This window comes from Pararge aegeria, chromosome 25 (assembly GCF_905163445.1).
Source record: "Pararge aegeria chromosome 25, ilParAegt1.1, whole genome shotgun sequence".
In the NCBI taxonomy this organism is placed as follows: Eukaryota; Metazoa; Arthropoda; class Insecta; order Lepidoptera; family Nymphalidae; genus Pararge; species Pararge aegeria.
This window is the reverse complement of record NC_053204.1, coordinates 8,103,131-8,128,347: the sequence shown is the minus strand read 5'-3', so window position 1 is coordinate 8,128,347 and position 25,217 is coordinate 8,103,131. Positions and strand designations below refer to the sequence as shown.

Sequence of the window (25,217 nt, the reverse complement as noted above, 5' to 3'; positions counted from 1 at the left end):
GAAAAGTGACGTTTGACAGCAGTGATTGATTTGATTTCATTGATTGATTGATTGATACGTAATCACCCTGCGGGAAAATAAAAAACCTATGCTGATGACATCACATTGGCATGGTAATACATTTCAAAGAGAACGCAAGACGACGTTTTCTTTCGTAGTAAGGTTTTTCTTAAAAATACTATATTATTAGTTCCAGAGACCCTAATGTCACATGAGGGGTTTTGAATAGGGACAAAATATAAGCTACCATTTATATAACGTGTAACTGAAAACCTAAATATTACTTCACAGGCTTTAGTTTCATTTTTTACTGTCTCTGAGACTTATCCGTGACACCGAAACACTATTAGTTTTTGAGTAAACCACTCATATAGTTTTTACTGCAGGAAATCGGAAACAGCCCTAACATCACATGCAGAATTAAAATCAAGTGACTCCGGTCACTTTTGCACGACTCATGATGCGAAGCATCAGAGAGTGCTTTACGATCGAAAAATTTTTTTTCGCCTCATTTCGGCGGCTATTTTTATTATTATAGCCTTGTTAGTACACGGAATCAAGATATTTTGCATACTATTGTCGAGATAATTTAATGGAGATTAATTCCATACTTTTAAAAAATTGATTTACTGCAATAGAATTGGAAAAAAACACCAAAATAGGTCAAAAAAATTTCCTGTCCGTCATGTGTGAAACCCGAAAACACTCTAACTTGTGAAAAAATCCATTATTTGAGTTAATTTTTTTTTTTTTTTTTAATTCTAATCGACGATTGTAGGTCACTGAATGCGAATGATTAATTAATTCAGTGTAGTTTAATTGCAATTAATAAAACGAAAACTGCAAGACTGTATATCTATATATATCCATGTAAAATGAACATGGATGATCTATATCTATAGATATTATGTACATTTTATTCCACCAGGGGCGCCTGTGCATCACTTTCCTAGTACAGCTGTTTTAATTTTTTTTTTTTTTTCAATATTTGATAATTAAATGAGCATTATGAGTCGTGCACTTTTGGATTTTCCAAATTTTTTAATCTATTATAAAAGTAAGCGTCGCATAGCGTAGGTGATATGCGCGTGTCGGTCTTCTATCTTCTATCTTCTATCTTGTCGGGTTGTCAGAAGTAAACACTTGGAATGTTTTGAATAAGTTTGTATGGAAAAATAAATATGCTTCTTTGGATTTAATATTTTTACAGCGTGATTCTAATTATGAAATATACTCATGCACTCTTCAACAGTATTACGTAATTCGTTTACACGTTGTATACGAACGGTTAAAAGCTTGGGGGGTTATTAATAAAGGGTCAGTCAACGGTTTCTACGAATAAAAGTCTTGATTTGACATTTATCAAATTAAGGTCTATTTGTATGTTTATAATTTTTTTTATTAGTGTTTTTACCTACAGTAGGAAACTGCAACGTTTCCTACTAGATGACGCTACGGTCGCTATAAGACTGATGTGAAAGGCATATACTAAGTTTCGGCAGCGACGATAGGAGAGCAGTAGCTTAATTGTGACGTTACATTTCATAATGAACCATGTCCATATAGTTTCATTGGTAGAGAAGTTTTTTTTTTCATTATCCAGTTAAAACTACTTTATAATGGGAAAAAAAGTAGTTTTTAATATCTATTTATGTCATTGGAATATCTTATCCTAATAATGTTATTACGTAAATTCGATAAATTGGAACAAAATTCACATTTTTTTAATGGACTTAGATAATGAATATCAAAAAGAGCCAAGTCCATTGGACTTAGTTTAGTCTGCTGAAATTAACATCGGGACTTAGTGCATTTTGTTTAATCGCATATTGATGGGACGGATTCAGGCTAAATAACAAGCTTTATACGATTTTGTAAGTTTTTATGAAAAATAAAGTTTTACTTATACAAACCTAAAGAATCGGACTCGTAAACTTATTAGAAAACTGAAACTTAAAAAAATAACTAAATAAATTATGCAAATACTTATTTGAATAGTATTAAAATTCTTGCCAGTTCTTTACAGTAGAATCTAAATTCCGAACCAGTGGAAGTGGCAAATGAATTGTGCCTTTATAAAAAAAAGTTATACATATTAAGCAAATAAAAAATTTAATTCAATAACACATTATAAACTTTAACTCAATAACACGTTATGTTTTTCAACACACTTGCTCATAAAGTGGCTCTAGGTTCACCGCAGTTAGGCACATAAAGACACCTATTATTCAAACCGTGACTTTTCCATTACTATTATTCACATGTGAGTTATAGTTTTTATTGGTTGAGTTGCTTTATTCTTAAAAAAAAATATTGAATAGAATCAAGGTTACTTTGCGGAATTCCATGATCTTTGAAAATTAAATTTTTTTCAAATATTGTTTTCAAAAAATTTTTCATTTTTAATTTTTGTTTTATTTTTTGTTTTTTTTCATAAAATTTTTCAAAAAATTTCTTCAAAAATATTTTTTTTTGGGAATTTTTTTTTTAAATATTTTTTTATAATTTTTATCCAAAAATATTTTTGGAATTTTTTTTTTTCAAAAATTTTTTTTATTTTTTTTTAAATGTAGCTTAGTAGTAAAAAATTACTACCTGAAATGTCCAAGGAAAAATTATTTTTTAGTATTATTTTCTTCACAAGTGTGTTGAAAAACGTCGTATGATACACGTGTGTATTGATGATTACCGTCCTCGGCTATCTAACCTAACGGCTCGGGCCTCAATAGCGCCTCAGCGGCAATCACCAAGATTTCACACTTGTACCATAATGTACTATTATAAGATTTATGTATCTAACTAAATATTTGAATAGTATCGCAAAAAAATCATCATTCTCATGATAGTTTAAAAAAAATTACTGAATAAATAAAGTCTTTAAACTTAATCAGATTCATAAACTTATCAACTTGAATCGTATACAAACAACAAAATGAAGATTTTTAAAAGTTACAAGCAATTAATAAAACAGCAAAATCAGTCTGACTCTGACACATCAAAATTATTTTCACGATAATTTAGATGCCTCGAGTTTTTTATAATTTCAGAATTATTTTTGCTTCACACCTGAATCGAAAGAACGTAAAAAACGAAAAGTATTTTGTTACACGAAGTCTAGTATTTCTTCCATTTCTTGTTCACAACATGCGTCGTCTTCACGTGTTTCCACGTTAGAGTCCCTTTCAAAAATGTTCCTGTAGAAGCTCAAGTAGTCTAACTGCAACCATTTCTGTCCAAAATGTTTGATTAATAATTTTTTCACATCATTAAGTTTAGCTTCGGTCACCTTCACTCCAACACTCAATTGATCTGGAACTAGATGAGTGAAATTACGGGTAGGACGTAACAAGCATTTGGCAACTCCAGTATCATTTTGATATGAAAGTTCGCCGCGGGCTAAGATGCGTCTTGTAGTCTTGCCTCTTTTCAAGACAACTCGTTTAACTTTAGTTATCTGAAAGTGCCACCGGCTTACATCTTTGAGAGTTTCTTTCACAGCAGATCTAAAATCGTATATAGGTACTTCTGTACCTAACTTGAAAATTTCAGCATGTTCGCTTATGATATTCTCATACTCTTCTGGTTTTACTATTGTTTCTATTTTCTGCACCCTTTTTTCGGTGAGTGCAAATACGCGGTCAGCGGGTAAAAATGAGTGACCCGTGACTGGAAAAATGATTTCAACTCGCTTTAACGTAGCTGGCGCCTCCGAGAACCATTTACTGACCATTCCTATCATTATTGAATTTTTATTTTGACCTCCACAGCCGTCGGCCATCAACCGAACGGTTTTTATGTTGTGAAGGTCAAAAGAATTTAGGCAGTGATACACCGCACTGCTGATTTCATTCGACGACTTTGCACTAATGTCCTCTGTCCACAAATAAGACCTCACATTACTTTTCTGTAAGACCGAGTGAGAAGAGCCTATGACAGCTGTGAAATTATACAAGTATAATTGTCTTGAATAGTAGGCGGCTTGATCCGCTACTTTTGGCAGGGGCAAATTCTTTTGACAATCAAAACTTAAAGTCAGGAGATCGTCATTTTCTTCGCGCAGTTTCAGGAAAAAAGCTTTCGCTCTTAATTTGTGGATTCGTAAATTGGTCATAAGTTTCTGTTTTTCTGCAACAGATTTTTCGTGTTTTATTTGTTCAGTTATTTGAATACAGGTAGAGCACACGTCTTGACGCGGCGTACCAAATCCAATATTAAAATATCGTGTAAAAACTTTTCTAAAAAAGGAATGAGTTACCGACATACCAGGTCCTGCTTGATCATTATATAGTCGGAACATCCTTGCTATACTCAAAGTGGGATCTAAGTATATACGATTTCTGTCCTTTCCTCTTGAATAATGCACTTCCAGGGGTTTAAATCTTTGAATGAACTTTTGTACAGCTTCTAATCGAGATCTGTATTCGAAGCTTTTTCGATCTCCTCCTCGTCTTTCGTGAGCTATTAAGCCAGATTCATGGTGTCTTTTTAAAACTCCCTTTAAACGCGTGGGTCTAATTCGAAGAATCTGTAAAAAAGCTCGTTTGCAAACATTTACTACTTCGCCAGTTTTATGTTTATCAATTATTGATGAAAGTGCTCAGGCCGCGATTGCCCGAGAGTAGCAGGTTCAAATCCTGTCGGTTCCGAAAATTTTTATATGCATTTTAAAATTAACCCAAGGTCTATTTGGTCGGCTTGAGGTTATGTGTTTTTGAAAAAAAAAACGGAAACTAAAAATCTTTGATAAACCTTCTATAAGAGTTACCTAAAATTTTAAAGGCGTTGTTTATAAAAATAAGCAAATAGTGTTTCATATTAGGTTATTTAAATTGTTAATATTATACCAGTGCCTGTTACTATAAATAAGTTATTTACATGGCAGTTGTAAGGCAAAATGTAGTTGTTTAAAACGGGACTGTACTTTCAATACGTCATACGTAAAAGTGGACTTACGTCCGTCTTACAAATACATGCAATAAAAGTAGTTTTTTTATCATTTTCTTATTAGTTAACTGTTAAGATTTAATAAAGTATTTTATTAATCAAGTTAGAGTATATTAATGACTTATAATATTATTATGAATTCGAATAAATTCAACTGAAATTAAAGTATTGATATGTAAGCTTTGTCACTTGACATAACGTGCTGTTTTAAATGTGCGACGTGTGGGGCTCTAATAGCATACTCCGGCCCAGTGGTTTGCATAGTTTTCCACCAGGGTATCTTTAATCGTGTGCCTATAAGATACGGATTTTTACGGTAGGCAGATCTTTTGCGTATATGAGGTGCACGACACTGCTACTGCCACAAAAATGTTGAAAAGTTAATTTTTATGTCACATCATATGAAGCTCGCATTTAAATGCTTTAATTTTGGAGGATTCGGTAGGTCGATATAATGAGAATGAATACCATCAGGCAAGTATCACAATTTTTTTTAAGATAGTCTGTATTTTGAAAAGTAGGTACGTAAAAAAATTTTGTTTAACGCTTACTCTATTATTTCTAACTTTTCCTATTATGTGTCAATAAATCAATAGTTTGATTAATTTTTACTGTAAAACAAATTAAATAATTAAAAAAATATATATACGAGTGCATCAGAAATAACATAGATTTTCCTCTTATTAGTGAAATATATTCTTGGTTTTTATTAATTTTTTTAATAATTTTAAATATACGTTTTAATTAAGAGAAATAAAAAGATTGTTTATAGGATAAGAATATATAGAGTATAGAAGATTGACTACGTGGTCTCCACGTGACATATCTTAGTTTAATTTCTTAGACTAAGTCCAAAATAACGCGTCTAGCCCGCGTCCTTGGCAGAGTAAAAATTTGCTTCCTACTCGCGAATAATCACAAGAATTGTACAAACCTCGCTTTGACGTAATTGACGTATTGAAAGGATGGTCCCAAAAGTAATATAAGAGAAAATAAAACGCATATAAAATATTAAAATCGTATTTTTATTTATATCGTAATCACAAAACGTTAGGTGATAAAAAATTATGAACATAAACCTGAACCTGTGAATAAAAGGTTCGTGGTCAAGAACAAAATATTTGTTTCAGAAGAACTACTGATTTTATAGATTTTAATTCTCCTAAACTTTAGTTTCAGTATTAACCTGAAAAAAATATTTTGCGTTTCGTTTCACAATACGACAATACAATTGGTATTATCCTTTTAAAAATATAAAGGCTACTTCACACTGCTTTCAATGATAGAAAATACACAAGGTAAAACACTGGTAATAAATAATTATTTGACCAAACATTTAATAGAAATTCCTTGCATCAATTCTTAGATAAGGGTGCCAATAATTTTGTACATAAATCTTTAAATTAAAATAAATTGACTATTAAATAAAAAATATTGCAATCGCTTTCCACGTGGAACAATACAAAAATATTACGACAATACAAACATCGCCATCTAGCCCCAAGGTAAGCGTATTTTGTGTTATGGGTACTAAGATAACTGATGAATATTTATGAATAATATACATAAATACTTGTAATATACAGACATTGAACAACATTCATGTTCGCACATAAACATTTTCCAGTTGTGGGAATCGAACCTGCAGTCTTGGACTCGGAAAGCGCCAATCAGTCAAGGCCGTCACATGTAATATAACGTAGCTATTATTACACAACTATTTTTGGAACTGTCAATTTACAGTAATGAGATTTGTGTCCAACAGAATTGGTACAAAAAATTAATATTTAAAATGTATCTAGATACTATTTATTTAACATATATATAATTAATGTACCTCCTTAGTTGCTGGGACTATTGAATACACCGAGTTGGTTATTTAAATTAGTTAGTATTAAAGTTCATTCGGCGAGGTAGTGGAATAAAAATGAAACATGTTACGCTCAAACTAGACTAAAGAACTTAAAAAAGCAGCCGATCTCCGTACAAAGGCCGGCGGCTTTACACAATTACTAAACCCTAAGAATATTGTTTCTAAATTCAGTAAAAGTAGATGTTTTAAACATTCATTATTTATTTATTTACTTTATACTTGTTGGTACGGCAGGGCCACTTACACTAACTAGATGGAAATACATAATTTATGGATAACTATAAGACGAAATGAATGAAAGATGACATTAAACATTATAAAAGACATGATATTATATTGAAGTAAAGGTCATGCAATATTCTCAGAGTACCTCAACAATTCACGGAACAATATCCACCCGTCATTAAATAGATTCCATTGAGCATTGCTGTCCAAGAGCGCATTGAATGACGACAATAAACGCGGTACAGGTGCCGTGCTTTGTTAAATAAATAAAATTCGGTGCATAACTATTACAATTGTATTGAACTAAATATACAAACCAAATTATCACTAGTGGCAGCACTCGGCGACCTGGGCGGCCTGTTAAGCTTCTGGAGTGAGCTCGGCTGGCTGGAGTGACCCAGCGGGGAGCTGTATCAGTGGCACTACGTACAACGGAAGGTTCCGGCCGACCAAGTGCGGAGACAAGCCCAGAGAAAGAAAGAAGATCACCAGTGGCGTGTATAGAGGGTATATACAGGGTACGCATATGATATAAAATGAAAAAAATACTCAAGTACGAGTTAAAAATACTTAAGGGTAGGGTTTTTATAACTCTTACAATGACTATCCTTAAGTTTTTAATAACTCGTACTTACTAGATATTTTCTTCATTTTATGTCATCTGTATACCCTGTGCATAACCTCTATGCACGCCACTGATGATCACCATGCTTGTATGATTTAATTTAAATTATGACTGAAGTATTCATTTACCTGATTACATTTTTAATTATATTAGAGATATATATAAATATTTGATTTTTTATTGTAACATTTATTTAAGAGTGGATAAGACGTCTATATAGAGTGAGTTTTTGGAACAGCCATCGTATGCCACCTACCCTATTTTAAAGAGATATAAAGAGAATGATATGAAAAAAGAAGTTTGAAATTGGATTTTCATTATGAAAAGGTTTTTCACATGAAATAAACACCAAACATCTTCACATGTGGACATAACAATATTTTTTTTTTTTTATGTATTATTAAAAAAAAAAAAAAAATTGCAATTTATGATATTAATGATAATCCTGGAAAGTTGAATTTTTAACCTTCCTATCTAGAACGGTAAGGTTAGCTGTCATACAACGCCGGTTTCAAAATCTTACCTAGTATGTAATTTTAAATAATAGACGACTTTTCGATCTTTATTTTACTAGATATGCCAGTCATCGCCGAGAAAAAAGTGTACGCGGAAAATAAGTTCTGACTCGGGAGCTTATTTTCTCTATTGAAAACGTAATCGACGTGCCAAAAAAAAAGGCCCAAACACTATGTTATCTTTAGCTGCGTTCAATTTTGCGTCCTGCGTTCTACCAATGCCTAGAGCAAGGCTTTAAAAAAATCAAGAAAAATCATAATTTTTTTGAGCCTGTGCAGCGAAGTGTCACGGGTTGGTGTACACTTGGAAAAATTGTGAGGAGATCACAAAGCTCAGCCATACCATTCTTGGGGTAGTTTAATTCTTTGTTAATTTCTGATCTGGTCTGGTGGGAGGCTTCGGTCGTGGCTAGTAACCACCCTACCGACAAAGACGTGCCCCGCTAAGCGATTTAGCGTTCCAGTACGATGTCATGTAAAAACCGATTAGTACTAGCAGTATAACTGCCATACTCCCTAACAGTTTAGTCCGCTACCATCATACGATCATCATCTTACGACGCATCATCACTTACCACCAGGTGAGATTGCAGCCAAGGGCTCACTCGTATTGGATTAAAATATATATATATTATGTATTTTGTTGTTTATAACATAATATCTATGTTTTATTAACATTCGTTTATATTTCTATTTAATTTTGAAATTATTTTATTTATTTGCCCTATATGACCTACTATAGAATCATTTCATTCACATCCTGGGGTGGCTGGTAGAGATCTATTACGGAGATAAGCTTTCCTTTGTACACTTCATATTTTTGTTTGTCATCACAATTTATGGTACACCATACGAATATTATAAACGTCAATGTAAGTTTGTTTGTTACGCTTTCACGCAAAAACTACTTTTAAAATCCTCATGAAACTTTGTACACATATCCTTGGAAGTATTAGAAGTACTATTAGTAAGGGAGCCCACGATGCTAAATGGGGATTTACTCGAGCGTTACCTATTGGGATGCAAAGCTTAGATGATAAGAAGAAAAAATTTTTATATGATATATACCTTTACATCGGTGGGGGAAGCGGCTATAGATTTTTAAATATGTAAAAAAAACTGTTGCATGGACATCCTCGAGCACGTCAGATATTGATAGCATCAATGCCCTACGTATTTTTAATAATTTACGTATGTTAATCTGATCGTTTGCATGATGCGGGTGGTTGTATTTAAGGGTTGAAAATGAAAAAAAAAAAATTAATCGAGCGCGCAGATTTTCTAAGGGAGTGTTAAGTGCACCAAAAAAAAACTCTCATTCACTAATCTGACGATTTCGATGGGACGCAAACCCGCAGCCATTTTTATAATGTGCAAAAAAAAATTCGCCAGTTTGAAATACTCACGCGCGTCAGATTAAGATATATATGGTTCATCTTTATATTCTAAATGTGGTTGGAGATAGAGGACAGAACTACAGCGGACAGCAGCAAACCTCTCATTTAAGGCTTAGCGATACCGAATACTTTAAATTTTCTTAGAACTAAAACTAAATTGATTGCCACATAAAAAAACAAAATCAAACGCAGGCGAAGTCGCGGGCAACAGCTAGTAAATGATAAATGAAATATATATATATATATTTATTACGGTTTTAAAAGTTTCAGTGTAGCCCCCTCTTAAAAGTAAAATAAAAAACATAGATAATAAGTTTTAATGAATATTTTTTAACACTCAAAAGAGCCCTTTATGTAACTTAACTTTAACGTAAACGAAGCGGGTGATAAACCGCATCAAATACTAAACCAGCAACCACGTCCTTCAAACCACACGCTGTCACAAAAAAACTAAAGATAACCGATAGTAAAAAAAAAGAAAACTCGGACACTTTTATACAACTGCATATCTAGTAAATTTTGAATATCTCCGAGTGTGTATTCCTAAAAAAATACTTATTTTCACTTACTAGTAACAGTCGGTATATCCTTTACTAACCGACACATACACTAATATCAGGTCAACTTAAGCATAGCCTAGGAGTATGTGAATATATTTAAATAAGGATATAGCAAAAGTACTCGTTTAACATAAATTAAGATACATCAATTTTTATCAATTATATTTCATAACATGATACCGAAGGTAATATATTATGGTTTATTTTGGCATTCGTTTACACAATGTAGTTTAATACTACTTATCAGAATATACCATACAAGTGATGAATTTCTTAAGATTTTATAAATTTAAAATGCATATAAAAATTTTCGGAACCGACAGGATTTGAACCTGCGACTCCCTGGCTTTTGCTGCTTAGAAGCAGGCCGCTCCGGTATTATCTCACCCAAGATAGAAACAATATTGTTCAATTGCAAATGGTGTTGGGAGAGACCAACTTCTAGGTAGGCTTGATGTTTCAAAAGTGCTCATATTAGGATTTCTAAGCCTACTTGAAATAAATTAAATTTGAATTCAATTACGATTTTTATTAGTTTTGAAAAAGATGTACTCATTATCATCTTTTAAATGTCACAGTTTATTAGCATTCAGCTAATAAACTGTGACATTTAAAAGATTTCTTTGACCTCATTCAAAAAGCATATCAAACGTATTTTGTGCTATATTTGGTATATATTCATCATTTCACAGACAAGGCTGCTTGGAAGCAGGCCACTCCGCTCCCATCTCTCACAAAACAAAAAATTCTAAAGATTGTTAAACTTTATAATGATGATGGAAAAGAGCAATCTGCTGAGTTTCTTGCCGGCTCTTCTCAGTGGAATCTGCCTTTCGAACCGGTGGTAGAGTCACTACAAACAGACTTGACGTTTCATAAGTGCTTATTAATTAGGCCTACTTGAAATAAATGAATTTTGAATTTAGATTTATTGTATTAAGCAAGCGAGGAACATTTCAAGATAGTTACAATCATATTTTAATTCATCATTTTGTTTAATATATAATTTTAGTGTATGTTTTTAGTTAAACTATTGCACAAAATACATTTTGTGACATATTAAGACACCAATGCAGTTTTATAATCACAAGTTGCATATTCGACTCACAAGAGCACACCTGTCTTTACTTTAAGAGGTCCAGTGTCATTATAAGGCACTACATTATGATCTTAATGTCGCAAGCTCCCTCGGATATTATATCGCACACAAAAAATCTGTCGCAACACAATGCAATAAACATTCACCGACTCCTAGACTAAAACTCTTGAAATTTAATACGTGAACAATATTTCCCACGGTTTCGCCATAGAGGCGCCGGGCTTCCGCACTACAAGTACATCGTTCCCCCTGTGGAGGGTCATCTGGAGGGGGGTCTGTTTACCCCCCTGGACTAGCTTGGCGGCTTTGGGGGCGTTTTTGATGCCAGCAATCACTATACGTTCCACCCAGGAACGCGTTGGGTAGTTTGCATCTTTGTTTATGAACCTGAAAAAAAAATATTTGTACTATTATTTTTGTATCTAACACTAAAAATTTAAAATGTATTAAAAATTTATTTATTTAATTAATTAAGTACATATTAAATAAATAAATATACTACGACAATACACACATCGCCATCTAGCCCCAAAGTAAGCGTAGCTAGTGTTATGGGTACTAAGGTGACTGATGAATATTTTTATGAATAACATACATAAATACTTACAATATACATATAAACACCCATACACTGAAAAAACATTCATGTTCATCACACAAACATTTTCCAGTTGTGGGAATCAAACCCACGGCCTCGGACTCAGAAAGCAGGGTAGCTGCCCAATGCGCCAATCGGCCGTCTATTTTATATTGTACATATTGTACAAAAAAAATTATTTGTACTATTATTTTTGTACGTAACACTATGGAATCCTTACTAATATTTTAAAAGCGATACTGTGTTTGTTTGTTTGTCCTTTCCTCATGCCCTAACTAAGCAACTCAAGGACGTGATTGCCGGTTTAATTACAGGCCCATGAGGTTTAACACCTTCGTCTGAAATTGATGGACACAGGGCGGCTTGTTGCATGCCCTATGAAGTTTTCCTCTGTTACGTCTGTCATTTATTTAGATTTAGTTGAAAAAATGGCGGGTAAGATAGGCTACTTTTTATTCCAGCACTGCTTAAAAGTGCAGGAGTTTGTCTCCTCGGGGATTCGACAAAATTGTATCTTATCCCACAGTTAAAATAACTCTCCGAGTATTGGCGAATGTGTGGAAATAATATTGGCCGACGGCCGATTGGCACAGTGGGCAGCGAGTGGGTAGAGAGCTTCTCGAGTCCAAGGCCGTGGGTTCGATTCGCACAACCGGAAAATGTTTGTGTGATGAACATGAATGTTTTTCAGTGTCTGGGTGTTTATATGAATATTATAATTTTTTATTCTACAAGTTAGCAATTGATTGCAATCACACCCGGTGGTAAGTGATGATGCAGTCTATCAACTCATTACCAGCCCAATACAGGGAATGGGTCTCCTCCCTCAATGAGAAGTGGGGGTTAATACCTTAGTCCACCACGTTGGCCCAGTGCGGATTGGTAGACACCACATACCTTTCAGAACATTATGTAGAACTCTCAGGCATGCAGGTTTCCTCACCATGTTTTCCTCCACCGTTGAAGCAAGTGATATTTTATTTACTTAAAACGCACATAACTTAGAAAAGCTAGAGGTTCGTGCTGGCATTCGAACTCGGCACCCCGAAAGCGAAATCGAGCTTCTACCCACTGCGCAATAACCGCTTCCAGTTAGTTAGGTAGTATGGCTTTCTGAGTCCAAGGCTGTGGGTTCGATTCCCACAACTGGAAAATGTTTGGGTGATGAACACGAATGTTTTTCAGGATCTGGGTGTTAATATTTAAACTATAAGTATATATGTATATTATTCTTAAAATATTCATCAGCCATCTTAGTACCCATAACACAAGCTATGCTTACTTTGGGGCTAGATGGCGGTGTGTGTATTGTCGTAGAAAAAAATATATATATATATTCAATCCACACACCTAATCGGTGTACGCGTCAAAGTTGATATGTAATTAATTGCAATAAAACTATATTTACTTATATGTGATGGCAGCGGGTTGGTAGTCGAAACTACCGTAGATGTACTTGTTCGACTTGTAGTCGAAAGTCTCGCCATCGTCTATGTACACGGTGCCGTGGGCGGTGTTCTGTGAACAATAAAATATCTTTTAATATTACGAACGGAGAATTGGTCTAAACTGAGGGTCGTTAAGTCAAGAACAATAATTCATTTAAAATTTAAATTTAATTTTAATAATTATTCATTGTAAAGTCGGCATCTCCTGAGGATGCTCCGGTTTCGGGGCGAGGCTTATAAGAAATGTTCATAAATTAGTGACATCTGCATATCGTCTGCGAAAGGTGCAGAAGTCTTTTGTGGGATTGAGTATACGCTTTTATAGTATGATTCCTAAGGTAATTTTGGACCTACCAATGCATAACTTTTTGAAAAGAAAAAGGCCAGCTTTTTCTTTCACAAAAAAAACATTATTAGTCGCGGTAATTAATATCGATATGGTGGTGTTCATATTTCTTACGCTTTATTGAATTCCCACGCACACCACCACACGTTCACACACACACACACACGCACGCAAATACACACACACACAAACACAACTCCAGGTTTCCTTCGGCACATTGTAGGCCATGTAAATATTGTAGCCATTATTTTTAACCGCAATAAATTATTATTGTACTATGTAAAGAAATTTCACTTCTACTTACGTTAGAGTCCAGTGCTACGACCAGAGTGTAAGGGTCATTGGCCATGAGTGACGACGCACGGCGTACTCGCTCCTTGCGCGGTACGATCGTACCACCCCGCTGGTACACCGGGATCTGTTGGTACAAGTTTTTATTTATTATCACTAAAAAGTCTATTTGCTCCCCACGGTTTCACCTGCGTTAACTATGGCTGCAAAACATGATTTTATGCTTCATGTCATTAAATTTTTTTTATTTTTTTTTTAATATATAGACAAGTGCTTGACTGCAATCACACCTGATGGTAGGTGATGACGCAGCCTAGAAGATGTCTATTCACTCTTGATTTGAAGGTACCCAGATTATAGGTATCGGGGAAGACGGAAGATCGTAGGGCATTACAGGCCTTTGCGGTGCGGATCAGAAAGGAACAAGCAAAACGCTTCGTACGTAATGATGGTATTTCAACAACGTGACGATGCAGATTCTTTCGGTGCCTCGCAGTTCGATGGTACAAAGGAGATGTTCGAACAAAAAAAAATAAAAACAATAAAAGATTGTGACGAATCCTGCGTGTTGGATAGAAGCGGGCGATACTTTGCGGAAATCCATGATATATTATGAAAATTAAGCTTAATTTGTTATACCCCACGAAAAACAGGAGAATCTGTGTGGTGAAATTTATAAATTTGAATCCTTATACTCCGCACCAAACCAGAGAAACCGGAGCATCCTCAGGAGATGTTGACTTTACAATGAATAATCCATTTCATTGTAAAGTCAACATCTCCTGGAGCGAAACAAGGTACACACCTTGCATGCCCTGTGAAGTGTCCGTTTATCGATGTCGATGGTTATTCCACTTTTCATCTGGTGGACCATTTGCTTAATCTATCAATTATAACTAAAGAAAAAAAAAAAACTTCGTACAAATGGGGACATCTAATTTACCTTAGTGATAGTGACATCCAAATTGATCCATCCATTCGCCGCGACTGCGTGGTAAGAGTCGACGTCGTACCACAGGGTGCCGGATTCCTTGCCCGGGAGGTACACTTTAACGCTGGTAACACCTTCCTCCAACACTGGTCTGATGAGCAGCTTATCACCTGAGGGTATATATTTAATTTATTTCTTATTTTTATGTAAACTATAATTATAAAGAGGTATAGTTTGTGAGGTTTTAGAGTGTAATGTCAGGCTCTAGTGAACCGATTTAAAAAAATATTTTTGTTGGATTTCCCATTTACTAAGGAAGGCAAAGATTAATAGGAGCGGAGCGTCAATCATTTGTTGAAAACACGGCAAAAAATTATACCCTTTTAAAGCTTACGATGCGTAAACAGTTAAAGTTACGTGATAAAATGTGCTATCATCTGTCACAATATAAAAAAAAACAATGTTATGAATTATTTAGGTATTTCATATAAATTGGGCATGTTATATTTTATATATTGATCAAAGTATTTATGTTATATATTCACATATTTTTATATGTTGTATATGATTGTTAGCAGTTTACATTAATTATGGGTAATTTCAAATATGTTTATATCTTATTTGTATTTACATGTAATATATTGCACGACTCATGATGCGAAGCATCAGAGAGTGCTTTACGATCGAAAAATTTTTTTTCGCCTCATTTCGGCGGCTATTTTTATTATTATAGCCTTGTTAGTTCACGGAATCAAGATATTTTGCATACTATTGTCGAGATAATTTAATGGAGATTAATTCCATACTTTTAAAAAATTGATTTACTGCAATAGAATTGGAAAAAAACACCAAAATAGGTCAAAAAAATTTCCTGTCCGTCATGTGTGAAACCCGAAAACACTCTAACTTGTGAAAAAATCCATTATTTGAGTTAATTTTTTTTTTTTTAAATTCTAATCGACGATTGTAGGTCACTGAATGCGAATGATTAATTAATTCAGTGTAGTTTAATTGCAATTAATAAAAAACGAAAACTGCATGACTGTATATCTATATATATCCATGTAAAATTAACATGGATGGCGATATATCTATATCTATAGATATTATGTACATTTTATTCCACCAGGGGCGCCTGTGGATCACTTTCCTAGTACAGCTGTTTTAATTTTTTTTGATTTTTCTTTGTATTTTTTTTTTTCAATATTTGATAATTAAATGAGCATTATGAGTCGTGCACTTTTGGATTTTCCAATTTTTTTATATATATATTATATATATACATTATAGTTATATATTTTATTAGTATATTTGTATAATTTGTAAATCTTAATGATTGCACCCCCTACCACTTTTCTATGTTTTTTCCTTTCACGCCTTTGGTGGCATGGAAGAAATCGCTATGTAGCGATAAGGCCACCAAATTGTACTCTCTGGCTTTGTATGTATATCTTACTGTAACTACTTTTTTTTTTCTTTGGCGTACAATAAAAGTGTATTAATTTATTAATTCATACAATATTATAATTTAAATATTGAGCAGATGTTGGAAAAGAGCAACTGCTACGGTTCGAGTCTATTTAGGGAGTATTGTAGTCATACCCCTAAACCGGAACACCAAATCGCTTAGCGGCACATCTTTGTCGGTAGGGTGGTAACTAGCCACGGCCACATATATCTAGTAAGGTCTAACTTGTAGTTGTAATAAAAAAAAAGCTTCACATTAGAAAAATGACTCTTTTCCTTACCTAACAAGTACTGATTGTCGATGGTGAATGTTGCCTCTTCCTTGGGGAACTCCTGGAATAAGGGGCGGGTCACAGGCAAGCCGTCGATACTGTGCTCGTAGAATAATGTGTACCTGGTGGAAAATCATAAAGTTTTTTAGAAATGAACGGAAGAAAGACATGCTTTTAATTGGTCTAAATATGGGCCGGCTATCACCATCCCTACTAAAATTATAAATGTGAATGTAAGTTTGTTTGTTACGCTTGCACGCAAAAACTACTAAACCGGTCATCACGAAACTTTGTACAAATATTCTTGAAGGTATTAGAAGTAATATTGGATGCTTTTTATCTCGAAATTAAGATCAGTTCTTTTGGGAGAGGGGACGAAAGTGTTTGACGACTTTACACCAAAACGCCGTCAAATGACAACCGATTTAAATAATAACTTTTGTAATTTAGAGGTTATAATATTTGTTTAATTTTGCCCAAATTTCGTGTAGATCTGATGAATGTGATTGGAGATATAGGACAGAACCCCTCAGCGGACGGCAGCAAACCCGTCATTTAAGGCTTAACGATACCAAGAATGTTTTGTAAAACTTTTTATGAATAATTTTCATTGTTTAGTTTTGCCATAATTACCAGAAGTCCAACAGAGCGTATCTCCGTCGTACGGCGTCTCGTATCCTGGAAATTGTAGTAGCATCGTAGAGCCACGGCTCGCGACGCTTTGTCTCGATGTGGGAGTGCGCTCGGAAGAACGCTTGGTATGCGCCAGCCTGAACAAAAGAGTATTATCTTTTTTTTACATACACCTGACATTGGCTAATCTGTGTAAAGCCAGAGGAAAAAAAACCTCACCCGTGGCGATAAATATATTTACACATTGGTACTGTACGGCTGCAGGAAACCCCATCCGGCAGCAATATCCCATAGACAACAAGTTATAGACAAACAAGCAAAATAGCAATCAGATGGGATATTTGCTAGCAAAACCTCTAAAATATGAATTCCTGGTTATATATACTTTTATAAGCATATCATGGACACTTAAAAAATATAGTTTATATCTAATAGTAATAAACATACAATGGCACTGAGGCCTTCAAAAAAACTCACTTGCTATAGAACTCTTACTTGAGATGCGATCCTGGTACCAACAAAAAATTAGCTCAGCTCAACCTCCTTTTTTTTTATCTATTTAAAGAACTGAGTCACTGTTAATTAATCGACTGTATGTAAGACAGTGCCTCTGCTACTGCTATAAGTTTCGCGTACGTTATATTTATGTTTGAATTTAACTTGAATTTTACATCGGAACTACTACTACTACTACTACTTGAACAAAAAATAGCTCAGCTCAACCTTGACATAATAAAACCTTAATCCTATTAATATTATAAATGTGAAAGTGTGGATGTTTGTGACTCAATCACACATACAAAACGGCTGAACGGATTTGGATGAAATTAGGCATGCATGCAGTGACATAGAAAAGAACACAGGCTACCTTTCATCCCGATTCCTTTAAAAGTTCCCGAGGGAAAATTGTCACGGGCAGAAGCTAGTATGGAATATTTGCAAAACCTTCTCACTTATGGATAATTTTTGTGTAGCAAAATTAAGATCCAAAAATCATGCACCATTGCGTCCAACTATATTGTTCATAAAGTCACAGACGCTGCTATTTCATTTGAGGTAATACATATACTGCATTTTGAGCCGCGAGTTCATACCTGATACCACCGCGTCATGAGCTCAGCCTCAGGGTACTTGAAGAAGCCACCAACGTCGGATCCGCAGAAACTGATACCGGCCGTGGCAAGAGATATACACATGGGTACAGAGGCCTGCAGGAAACCCCACTCGGCAGCGTTGTCCCCGGTCCAGACAGCTGCATAACTACAGAAGAGGATTCTCAATTTTAACAAAAGCCATATCCAGTCACAGTGGAATCATCTATGGGATACCTACATGCATCAACGGAAGCATCAAATCGAGTCCTTGTATTTTGGATGTTCACCTAAACCGTTACTTGCTGTCAGGTGTGGGTGATGTGAATTCTGATTTCGACAAAGACCTGCCGCTAAGCGATTTAGTGTTCCGATGTCGCGTAGAGACTGATTTAATTTATAGGTTTAATACTGCCATACCCCTGACAGGTTAGCTCGTAGGTAAAAAATAAATAAAAAAGGAATTGACGGCCGAGTGGCGCAGTGGGCAGCGACCCTGCTTTCTAAGTCCGAGGCCGTGGGTTCGATTCCCACAACTGGAGAGTGTTTGTGTGATGAACATGAATGTTTTTCAGTGTCTGGGTGTTTATCTGTATATTATAAGTATTTATGTGTATTATATTCATAAAAAAAATATTCATCAGCTATCTCAGTACCCATAACACAAGCTACGCTTACTTTGGGGCTAGATGGCGATGTGAAATATATTTAAATTTAATTTAATTGAAAAAATAGGTCTGCTTGGTCGGTATTTTAAATGAATCGAAGTTCCCATAAAATGTAAAATTTAATTGTTTTCATTTTATGACAGTAAAATGGACCTAAATAAGCTTCTAACAAAGTCGTTAATTCAATCATTTTCCTTTTTCCTTTTAATACATATGGAAGAAATGTAAAATTTAATTGTTTTCATTTTATGACAGTAAAATGGACCTAAATAAGTTTCTAACAAAGTCGTTAATTCAATCATTTTCCTTTTTCCTTTTAATACATATGGAAGATCTCGTCATCGAATTTCATAATCGTAAATTATAAAACACGTCTTTTGTAATACACGTGTTTTGTATATATAATTACATACTAGCTGACCCGTGCAACTTCGTTGCACGAAATCGGTTTTATTACCGGAAAACACGAATAAAATAACATTTTTAAAAAAATGAATAGATCGATTTATCGCCCCCGAAACCCCCTGTATACTAAATTTCATGAAAAGCGTTGGGGCCGATTCCGAGATTCCAATTATATATATATACAAGAATTGCTCGTTTAAAGATATAAGATAGAAGTCTCAAACAGAAAATAATATGCAATAAGAACATTTTTTATACGGAAACGTGTCTTTTACGTTTCCGAGATAAAAAATGTTAAACCTATAAAAAATTTATAAATAGACTCACCGTTGCGTACCGGCGAAGGTAGATCTCGTCAGTATGAAAGGTCTATACTTATTGTCGCTTCTCGCAAGCATGCCTTCATGCGTCGCTCGGATGTACCATTGCCCGTACTCGTTGTGAACGTGCCTGCGTGCAAATACGTTGTTTTGAAATGACCTTCAGAGACGATACTGTTAGCGTTCCGTACCCAAGGGCTAAAAAGGGATCCTGTTACTTAGACTCCGCTGTCCGTCCATCTATCACTAATATGTATGTCATGAACCGTGATAGTTGGAGAGTTGAAATTTTCACAAAATTCTAAATTTCATTTATTTCAAGTAGGCCTACTTTATAAGCACTTTTGAAACGTCAAGTATGTCTGTTTGTAGTGACTCTAACACCGGTTCGGAAAGAAAATCTACCGAGAAGAGCCGGCAAGAAACTCAGTAGTTGCTCTTTTCCAACATCAACATTTACAATCATTTTTCTATCTTGCGGGAGATGAGAGCGAAGCTGGCTGCTTCCAATACACCTTGTCATTAAGAAATTCCTCAAATGTATAGTAACCTTGCTTTTTTATATGTGTTTTTACACAATTTTTAAATGTATGCATTGATAGGTCAAGAATTTCCTTAGGAATCATGTTGTAAAAGCGTATACTCAACCCCACAAAGGAGTTCTGCACCTTTCGCAGACGATATGCAGATATCTATAATTTATGTCCGTTTATCAGATATCAATAAATAGGTTTGTTTATATCAGCTGTTTGTTTATAAAGAGTAATATTTTGTCTCACAAAGACTATATTATTATAAATATAATGCGGAAAATACTGTAAGCATACCTATTTGTTTAAATTTTTCACGAAGCGTTTCGCGTGATCCTAGTTTATATATTGAACGTATAGCTCTTTTCTGTTTTGTTTGTTTTGGTTTATTAATATCTTCAGTAATTAAATAATTGTATTACAGTATTTCATATCCTAGTGACTAGCTTAGGTAAAACAAATAAATATTTTATTACTTGTTTTACGTAGAATGGGCTAGTATTAAAGGGTAAACAATGTACCGGCGCGTCTAAAAGCCGCGGCTGGCAGTTGCGACTGTTAAGTGCGGACAGCCGTTTAGCTGCTTTAGCTGCCACCTATAGACTTTGCCAAAAGTTAACAAGCGAAGCGATAGAAGTAATACCTGTGTTCCCAGTAAGAGGCGAGGCCGGAATCCTCCTTGTTACGCGGCTTCCAATGCCGGCAATCCTTTGGCATTGTTATTTCGGGACCGTTGAAAACCTGTCGTACCAAAACAAAAATTGTTTAATATTGAGAGTGACAAAACTGCCCCGCAGCGTGATTACGTATCTCGCGACAGGCGTAAATCTTGCAATGACTACCGTCACGTCACTTTTGTTTATTTATTGAATAAAAAAGTGACGTTTGACGTTTGACAGCAGTGATTGCAAGATTTACGCCTGTCGCAAACCTGTCGCGAGATACGTAATCACCCTGCTGGTTTCATCATTACAAAGACAAACGGATATATTTTTTTTATCTTAACAATAGGGAATAGCTTGACGACAATCATGCTCGTTAGAATGCTATGTTGATGTCCAAGTTGGAGCACGCTTGCCTAGAAAAAGTCTATTCACTTTTGAAACGTCGAGTCACGTCTGTTTGCAGTGACTCTACCACCGGTTCGGAAGGCAGACTCCTCCGAGAAGGGCCGGCAAGAAACTAAGCAGATTGGTCATTTCCAACACCTTTAATATCTTCAATCTTTATACGCTGCCCGGGTTTCATCATTACAAAGAGAAACGGAAGTTTTTTTTTTTTAACGATTGGCAAGAGCTTGCCCGAAAATCATGCCCGTTAGAATGCAATGAAAATGATGTCTAAGTTGGAGCACGCTTGCCTAGAAAAAGCCTGTTAACTCTTGTCTTGAAGATACTCAAGCTAAACGTGGCAGGAAACACAGTTGCCGGGAGGTCGTTCCACATCCTAGCGGTACGTATCAGAAACGTGGATGAAAATCGTTTCGTGCGCGTTGATGGAATTACAACCACATAAAAATGTCACCGCTCACGGTGACTCGCTGTTCTGTGGTGGACCGGGGAAGGGGGAACAAGATTGTGAAGTCCCTGAGCACACTCACCGAAGTAGATCCGGTAAAAACCGATAAACAGGCAACATTGCGTCGGTGCTGGAGACTATGTAGTTTCGCCTGTGTTATATACAATATACTACGGCAGTACACACATCGCCATCTAGCCCCAAAGTAAGCGTAGCTTGTGTTATGGGTACTGAGATGACTGATAAATATTTCCATGAATAACATACATAAATACCTATAGTATGAATATAAACAAAAAAACATTCATGCTTATCACACAAACATTTTCCAGTTGTTGGAATCCAACCCACGGCCTTGGACTCAGAAAGCAGGGTCGCTGCCCACTGCGCCAATCGCCCTTCCAAATAATCCGCTAACAAGTTAACACAGAAAATAAAAATCCGGTAATCTGGAACCTCCACTCATAACACCGCAACACTCTCCACAGAGCCATGGAGGTAAATTACACAGTACTCACGCTAGGCTCATTCATGTCGTTCCATATGTGAACATCCTTGCTCGTCCCGGGGAAGTTCTCGAACTTGTACCGCTCGATGTAGTACTGTGTAACTTCCGGGTTGAAGAAATCCGGGTACGAGGAAGATCCGGGCCAGCACCAACCTGGGGAGATTACGAATAATGAATCAACAAACCATTAAAGGCCTTATAATTACAATTAGTACATGATTTGCTTTCTATCAACTGAGGAGTCGTTATTGCCACTGATAGTGACAATCGACTTACCAGAAACGGACATAAGTTAGTGATATCTGCATATCGTCTGCGAAACGTGCAGAACTACTTTGTGGGGTTGAGTATACGCTTTTACAACATGATTCCTAAGGAAATTCTTGAACTACCAATGCATACATTTAAAAATGTGAAAAAACGCATCTAGTACAGCGAGGTTACTATACATTTGATGAATTCCTTAATGACAAGGTAGATTGGAAGCAGCCAGCTTCGCTCTCATCTCCCGCGAGATAGAAAAATGATTGTAAATGTTGATGTTGGAAAAGAGCAACTACTGAGTTTCTTGCCGGCTCTTCTCGGTAGAATCTGCTTTCCTAACCGGTGGTAGAGTCGCTACAAACATACACACTTGACGTTTCAAAAGTGCTAATAAAGTAGGCCTACTTGAAATAAATGAATTTGAATCTGAATCTACTCAATTCCGCGCCGGCAAACCACTGCGACCAGTGACGTGCACTTAATGTATGCACAAAAGCACTGCCTACCCTAAAATTTTTGTATAACTCATAAATGCGAAGAATTTTCTCATTTTATGGCAGCTTCCTTCTTTATGCATACCCTGGGCAAAAACCCTGTGCACGCCACTGACTGCGACCTAGGAAAAGATGGTTGGTTGGATGGTCGAATGCCCTTACTTACGAGCAAGTGGGTCACCTGATGATAAGTGATCACCGCCGCCCATACACATCTGCAGCACCAGAGCCACCGATGCGTTGCCGGATATTAAGGAATTTGTTTATCCGCCCCTTGAATAACCCTAGATTGTATTTTTGAGGAAACACACCAGATGGGAGATTGTTCCATAGTATGCAAGTGCGCGGTAGAAATGATCTGGTATTTCGATCAGTAGAAGAATACCAGGCATCCAGATGATGAGGGTGGAATTTATTTCTACGGCGTGAGGTGCGGTCAGAGAACAGGGAATCTTTTCCTCAATTACAAACGTTAGATCACTAAAATAAGGAAGTCCGTCGTATGTTAGTATTACGCTCATAGCACATACCCTCGTAATCTCTGCCCTCTTTGTTCTTAACGTAATAGTCTTTCGCGGTGCAATCCTCGTGGACGAAGTAGCCCGCCTCCCGTTTGATGTGGGGATCTATGATGACAACTAGCTTGCGACCCTGAAAATGTCACGTTAATCAGTCACTAAGAAAGAGGAAAAAAACACCACGTGTACTTATGTACACGCGTTAGAACTTATATACTTCATTGGCGTAACAAGATAAAAATCTTTTCAAATTTATATCATAAAAAAATAAAAAAATTGTATGTGATAGAATTATAAATTATGTCTAGTGCCGTTACAATAATCAATTGTAGGTGTATACAGCATTATAGTTGTTATCTCCGGTCACAATTTAAAAAAAAATTATAAACTTAAATAAGTATTTAACTAAAGTTTATTAAAAATAATAATATAAATATGAATTAAGCTTTTATAACAGATAACAGATATATTTTTTATCTTTCGCCTTATTCTACGTTTGCAGAAAAAAACTACTCTAACAATATAAAAACAGGGGTTTTTAATACATAGTTAAATAAAGTTTATTTAAATATCACAAAAAAAAAATGGATATAGTAAACGTTATTAAATTTTGAATACTAATAGACCATCAATTACGCCCTTAAACTTTGTTGTCCGATAATTATCGGAAGTTTCACTCAACATTACAATTTTTTGTACAATTAAATCACCGGAATGATCCCGCAGACTTTGACAATTGAAAGTGTACACTGTCAAACCTTACAGCTAACTTCAGGGTGTCGATTTTGTGTGATTTTTTGTTTTACTCTCATAATTTTTCCCTAACGCGCCAAAATAAGTATAACTTCAAAAATACGTCAAGTTAGCAACCTTAAATATTTATTTTATTCCGTTTTTTGCCGTTTTTTGTTCTAGCGGCAACAGAAATAAATTATCGGTAAACAATTTCAACTGTCAAATTATAACTTAACGGCCTATTGGCACAGTGGGCAGCGACCCGGCTTTCCGAGTCCGAGGCTGTGGTTTCGATTCCCACAACTGTATAAAAATCGATTGGCGAAAGGTAAATATATGCCTAGGAATCTTCTTTAAACGGGCGTAAGTCTTAAAGTATCCAAATTATTACCTTGGCAGTGAGATTGGAAACCATCTCAGTGGGATGCCTGAATTTTTCCGCGTCCCATGTGAAGTATCTGAAAATACATGAATAATTACTATTGTTACATATAATAATAATAAAAAATAATATATTCAAAAAATTCAAATTCAAAATTTCTTTATTCATGTAGGCCTATCACAGGCACTTATGAAGCGTTCATATATATTTGTTTTCATAATTGTAACGGGATGGTGATAACTTCGTTCGCCAACTTAAATTAAAAATAAATCTAAAGCTACATATAAAATTGTATTGTCACTAGTGGACCCCAGCGCCGTCTGTCGGACTGATTTGTGAATCTAAACCATCCATCCACCCAAACGCATACCAAAAAATTCATTCAAATCGGTCCAGCCGTTTAGGAGGAGTTCATTGACATACACACGCACACAAGATATATATATATATATATATATATATATATAATAAACTTTGTACACATATTCTTGGAAGTGTTAGAAGTAATATAGGATACTTTTTGTCCCGACATTAAGCTCGGTTCCTTTGGGAGAGGGGAT

General features: G+C 35.3%; 1 protein-coding gene across 1 annotated transcript in view; it reads right to left on the bottom strand.

Annotated features, from left to right (window-relative positions):
• Nucleotides 1-11,053: 11,053 nt before the first annotated feature.
• Nucleotides 11,054-25,217, bottom strand: part of LOC120634702 (neutral alpha-glucosidase AB) — a 30,851-nt gene continuing 16,687 nt past the window's right edge. Inside the window, exons 10-21 of the mRNA XM_039905474.1 lie at nt 24,667-24,733; nt 23,553-23,673; nt 22,275-22,417; nt 20,882-20,979; nt 19,716-19,838; nt 18,319-18,484; nt 17,225-17,361; nt 16,601-16,713; nt 14,865-15,022; nt 13,935-14,048; nt 13,245-13,354; nt 11,054-11,625 (exon numbers count right to left, since the gene is read on the bottom strand). Coding sequence (XP_039761408.1) covers nt 11,412-11,625; nt 13,245-13,354; nt 13,935-14,048; nt 14,865-15,022; nt 16,601-16,713; nt 17,225-17,361; nt 18,319-18,484; nt 19,716-19,838; nt 20,882-20,979; nt 22,275-22,417; nt 23,553-23,673; nt 24,667-24,733 — 1,564 coding nt within the window. The 3' untranslated portion in view covers nt 11,054-11,411. The remainder of the gene's footprint in view (nt 11,626-13,244; nt 13,355-13,934; nt 14,049-14,864; nt 15,023-16,600; nt 16,714-17,224; nt 17,362-18,318; nt 18,485-19,715; nt 19,839-20,881; nt 20,980-22,274; nt 22,418-23,552; nt 23,674-24,666; nt 24,734-25,217) is intronic.